General features: G+C 58.3%; 1 protein-coding gene across 1 annotated transcript in view; it reads left to right on the forward strand.

Annotated features, from left to right (window-relative positions):
• The first annotated feature begins 815 nt into the window (after positions 1-815).
• The window catches only part of PROC (protein C (inactivator of coagulation factors Va and VIIIa)), an 11478-nt gene continuing 6771 nt past the window's right edge, over positions 816-5522 (forward strand). Inside the window, exons 1-5 of the mRNA XM_011941720.1 lie at positions 816-874; positions 2159-2365; positions 3637-3803; positions 5248-5272; positions 5365-5518. Of these exons, the coding sequence (XP_011797110.1) occupies positions 829-874; positions 2159-2365; positions 3637-3803; positions 5248-5272; positions 5365-5518 (599 nt within the window). The 5' untranslated portion in view covers positions 816-828. The remainder of the gene's footprint in view (positions 875-2158; positions 2366-3636; positions 3804-5247; positions 5273-5364; positions 5519-5522) is intronic.

Here is a 5522-nt window from a genome sequence, read left to right on the forward strand (position 1 = left end):
AGCAGGAAGACACTTAGTAAATGCTGATAGACTGCAGGACAAAGGCAAAGGTGCTGAGCTGGACCCTTTATTTCTGCCCTTCTCCCTTCTGGCACCCCAGCCAGGAAATTGCTGCAGCCTTTCCGGAATCCCGTTCGTTTTTCTTACTGGTTCAAAAAAGGGGCCAAATGGAAGCAGCAAGACCGGGTTTAAATTAAATCTGTCAACTACTAGCTCAGTGAATCTGGGCGAGTAACACAAGACTTGAGTGTCCTTACCTGAAAAATAGAGGTTAGAGGGATGCTATGTGCAGTTGTGTGTGTGAGGGGAGGGGAGGTGAAGGTGAGGGTGGAGCCCTGTGCCCAGCACCCATGCACTGGGAACCCTAAAAGGAGCATCTGCTCATGGTTTTACATATCAGAAATTGGGATGGCATGTCACTGGGACAGTGTCTTTTTTCTTGTATGGTGGCACATAAATAGGTGCTTCCTACAATTAATGGCATCTTAGATTTGATGAAATAGGAATATTACCTGTTGTGCTGATCTTGGGCAAACTACAATATCTCTGGGTAAAAATGTCCCCATCTGAAAAACAGGGACAACGTTCCTCCCTCGGCCAGCCACTATGGGGCTAAAATGAGACCACATCTGTCAAGGGTTTTGCCCTCACCTCCCTCCCTGCTGGACGGCATCCTTGGTGGGCAGAGGTGGGCTTCGGGTAGACCAAGCCGTGCTGAGCTAGGACCAGGAGTGCTAGTGCCACTGTTTGTCTGCGGAGAGGGAGGCCTCAGTGCTGAGGGCCAAGCAAATATTTGTGGTTATGGATTAACTCAAACTCCAGGCTGTCATGGTGGCAGGACGGCGAACTTGCGGTATCTCCACGACCCGCCCCTGTGAGTCCCCCTCCAGGCAGGTCTATGAGGGGTGTGGAGGGAGGGCTGCCCCCCGGGAGAAGAGAGCTAGGTGGTGATGAGGGCTGAATCCTCCAGCCAGGGTGTTCAACAAGCCTGAGCTTGGGGTAAAAGGACACAAGGGCCTCCACAGGCCAGGCCTGGCAGCCACAGTCCCAAGTCCCTTTGCCATGCGCCTCCCTCCTTCCAGGATGAGGGTCTCCAGGACCCAGGGCCATTCCGACAGACAGTTTGCCGCCCAGGACCCTCCATTCTCCCCGCCCCACTTCCACCTTTGGGGGTGTCGGATTTGAACAAATCTCAGAAGCCTCAGAGGGAGTCAGCCAGAATGGCGAGCAGGGTCCGGCAGGGTGTGCAGAGGGCCAGGTGGCCTATCCGCTGGGGAGGGCTCCTTGCTCTCTGGCCACCAGGGCTATCTCTGTGGCCTTGTGAGGCACTGGGTGGTTTGGGGCAGGGGTTGAGGTTCCAGGCCTAAAACCACACAGTCCTGGCCTTGAGTCCTGGCTCTGAGAGTAACACACGGATGTAAACATGGATGCCCAGGACCCGGCCTCAGTCTTCCGAGTCTGGTGCCTGCAGTGTACTGACGGTGTGAGACCCTATTCCTGGAGGATGAGGGACAGAATCTGATCCATCCCCTGGGTTGGTGACTTTCCTGTGCAATCAACGGAAGCCAGCGAGGGTTGGATTTTTAATAAACCACTTAACTCCTCCGAGTCTCAGTTTCCCCCTCTATGAAATGGGATTGACAGCATTAATAGCTACCTCTTGGGTGGTTGTGAACCTTAACTGATGTCATATCTCATGTTTACTGAGCATGAGCTATGTGCAAAGCCTGTTTAATTCTTACAACACACTTTAAGGCAGAAATACAACACGTTATTCCATCCATTTTACAAATGAGGAAACTGAGGCATGGAGCAGTTAAGCATCTTGCCCAACATTGCCCTCCAGTAAGTGCTGGAGCTAGAAATTGCACCGTGCAGTCTGGCTTCATGGCCTGCCCTCTGAATCCTGTAAAAGTTGTTTGAAGGACACCATGGGTGTCCAATCAACGTTAGCTAATATTCTCGGCCCTGTCGTCAGACTGGTAGAGGCAGCCACCCCACTGTCCCCAAGGAGGGCACAAACATCCTGGCGCCCTCTCCACCGCATTTTGGAGCTGCTTTCTAGGCAGGCAGTGTGACCTCAGCCCCACGTACAGCAGGCGGCCCAGGCCTTCTGAGGGTGACTATGTGTCTCACGAACAAGGACCCTCAATCCCAGCTTCCGCCCTGACAGCCAGCACACAGGGACAGCCCTTTCATTCTGCTTCCACCTGGGGGTGCAGGCAGAGCAGCAGCGGGGGTGGGCACTGCCCGGAGCTCAGAAGTCCTCCTCAGACAGGTGCCAGCGCCTCCGGAATGTGGCGGCTCACAAGCCTTCTGCTGTTCGTGGCCACCTGGGGAATTTCCAGCACACCAGCTCCGCTCGGTAAGGCCACCCCACCCCTACCCCAGGACCCTCGTGGCCTCTACAAGGCCCCGGTGGGCATCTGTCCAGGCCTTCACGGCTTCCACCATCTCTCTGAGCCCTGGGTGAGGTGAGGGGCAGATGGGAATGGCAGGAATCGACTGACAAGTCCCAGGTAGGCCAGCTGCCAGAGTGCCACACGGGGGCTGCCAGGGCAGGTACACGTGATGGCAGGGAGCCCTGCGATGACCTCCTAAAGCTCCCTCCTCCACACGGGGATGGTCACAGAGTCCCGTGGGTCTTCCCTCTCCACCCACTCACTCCCTCAACTGTGAAGACCCCAGGCCCAGGCTACCACCCACGCTGTCCAGCCCAGCCTCTCCTACGCAAATGCACACCGGCCTCAAGGCTGCCCTGCCCCAACGCCTTTCCTGGTCTCCAGAGCCAACGGGAGGAGGCCATGATTCTTGGGGAGGTCTGCAGGACACACGGGCCCCTAGAGCCACACCAGGCTGTTGGTTTCATTCGTGCCTTTATTGAGCTGCTTATCTGCCTGGGACCCGCGCCCCCACCCTTTCCCAAAGTGTCCTCAGCTCAGGCATACCCTTCTCTGTGACACCTTTCCCTCCATCCCCTCTTGCTCACACCCCCAACTTGATCCTTCCCTCCTGACTGTGCCCTGCACCCAAAACAAACACTTCGTGGAGCCCAGGGGACACTTGGGGACCCTCCCTGGGTGATAGATCTGTCTATCCTCCAGGTGTCCCTGCCCACGGGAAGGAGCACGGGGAATACTTGGTCGGGGAAGGAGAGGAAGACTGAGGGGATGTGTCAAGATGGGGCTGCACATGGTGTACTGAGGGAACAGCGAGATGATTTAAGTTGGCAGCCTTTACAGCAGTGGCCAGGGCTTGAGTGCTTCTCTCTGGGCCAGGGACTGTATTGGATGTTTTACATGACGGTCTTATCCCCATGTTTTTGGATGAGTAAATTGAACCTTAGAAAGGTAAAGACGCTGGCTCAAGGTCACACAGAGGTCGGGGTGGGGTTCACAGGGAGGCCTCTCCATCTCAGAGCAAGGCTTCATCCTCCAACTGCCATCTGCTTCCTGGGGAGGAAAAGAGCAGAGAAGCCCTGGGCAGAGCCAGGACCTAGAATTAGAATGAGTCTTGAGTGGGGCGGAGACAAGACCTTCCCAGGCTCTCCCAGCTCTGCTTCCTCAGACCTTCTCATGGCCCTAGCCCCTCTTAGGCCCCTCCACCAAGGTGAGCTCCCCCTCCCTCCAAAACCAGACTCAGTGTTCTCCAGCAGCGAGCGTGCCCACCAGGTGCTGCGGATCCGCAAACGCGCCAACTCCTTCCTGGAGGAGCTCCGTCCCAACAGCCTGGAGCGGGAGTGCATAGAGGAGATCTGTGACTTCGAGGAGGCCAAGGAAATTTTCCAAAATGTGGATGACACAGTAAGGCCACCATGGGTCCAGAGGATGAGGCTCAGGGGTGAGCTGGTGACCAGCAGGGGCCGGGAGGAGCAGGTGGGGACTCAATGCTGAGGCCCTCTTGGGAGTTGTGGGCGTGGCTGAGTGGAGCGATGAGGATACTGGTCCTGCGGTGTTGGCCAGGCACATGTGACCGCAAGAAACAGAGTTCAGGAAGAAGCTCCAGGAAACAGTGTGGGGCAACCCTAGGCGGTGACTCCCACCAACCACAGTGCAAATGGTTCAGTCCACCCTCCGGCCACCACTGAGTACCACTGCCTCCCTTTCCTGACTCACAAAGAGGGGACCCAAAGGCCATCCTGCTTCCACCCATGCCTCTGCTGATCAGGGTGTGTGTAACCAAGACTCACTTCTGTCCACATAAAATCGCTCACTCTGTGCCTCACATCAAAGGGAGAAAATCTGATTGCTCAGGGGGTCGGAAGACAGGGTCTGTGTCCTATTTGTCTAAGGGTCAGAGTCCTTTGGAGCCCCCAGAGTCCCGTGGAGGTGGTCCTAGGTAGCAGGGTGAGCTTGGTAGCAGGGCTGGCTCCCCCAGACAAGGCTCAGACTCGCTCTGTCCCTGGGGATCGCTTCAGCCACTAGGACCTGAAAATTGTGCATGGCCTGGGCCCCCTTCCAAGGCATCCAGGGAGGCTTTCCAGTGGAGGCTTTCAAGGCAGGAGACCCTCTGGCCTGCACCCTCTTGCCCTCAGCCTCCACCTCCTTGATTGGACCCCCATCTGCTCCCCTCCATCCCCACCACCTCTTTCCCCAACGGCCTCCCTGGCAGACACCACAGTGACTTTCTGCAGGCACATATCTGATCACATCAAGTCCCCACCGTGCTCCCACCTCACCCATGGTCTCTCAGCCCCAGCAGGCCTTGGCTAGCTTCCCTGATGGAGCAGGCAATCAGGCATAGGCTCTGGGTCTCAGCGTGGGGTAGGTGGTCCCAGACCAGCAGCACCAGCCGCAGCAGCAACCCTGGTGCCTGGTTAGGAACGCAGTCCCTCTGCCCCCATCCCCCCAGCTCTGAAGAACACTGGCTTAGGGAAAGGCGAGATGCTCAGGGGTCCCCCAAAGCCCTCGGGCAGAGGGAGTGAGGGGGCTGGAAGGAGGCCGAGTGACTTGGCGAGGGATTCGGGTCCCTTGCGTGGCAGAGGCTGCTGTGGGAGCGGACAGTCGTGAGACCAGCGCTGCAGCTGCATGGGGAGAGGGTGTTGCTCCAGGGATGTGGGATGGAGGCTGGGCGGGGGAGGGGCAGGGAGCACCAGCTCCTAGCGGGCCGACGACCATCAGGCGTCGATCCCTGTTCGTCTGGAAGCCCTCCCCTCCCCTGCCCGCTCACCCGCTGCCCTGCCCCACCCGGGCGCGCCCCCTCCGCACACCGGCTGCAGGCGCCTCACGCTGCCCGCTCTCTCTGCAGCTGGCCTTCTGGTCCAAGCACGTCGGTGAGTGCGTTCTAGATCCCCGGCTGGACTACCGGCGCCGGCGCCACTCGGGGTCTCTGGCCGCTGACCCCGTACCCCGCCTTGTGTCGCAGACGGTGACCAGTGCTTGGTCTTGCCCTTGGAGCACCCGTGCAGCAGCCTGTGCTGCGGGCACGGCACGTGCATCGATGGCATCGGCAGCTTCAGCTGCGACTGCCGCAGCGGCTGGGAGGGCCGCTTCTGCCAGCGCGGTGAGGGGGAGAGGGGGTGC

This window comes from Colobus angolensis, unplaced genomic scaffold (genome assembly GCF_000951035.1).
Source record: "Colobus angolensis palliatus isolate OR3802 unplaced genomic scaffold, Cang.pa_1.0 Scaffold20, whole genome shotgun sequence".
Classification (NCBI taxonomy): Eukaryota; Metazoa; Chordata; class Mammalia; order Primates; family Cercopithecidae; genus Colobus; species Colobus angolensis.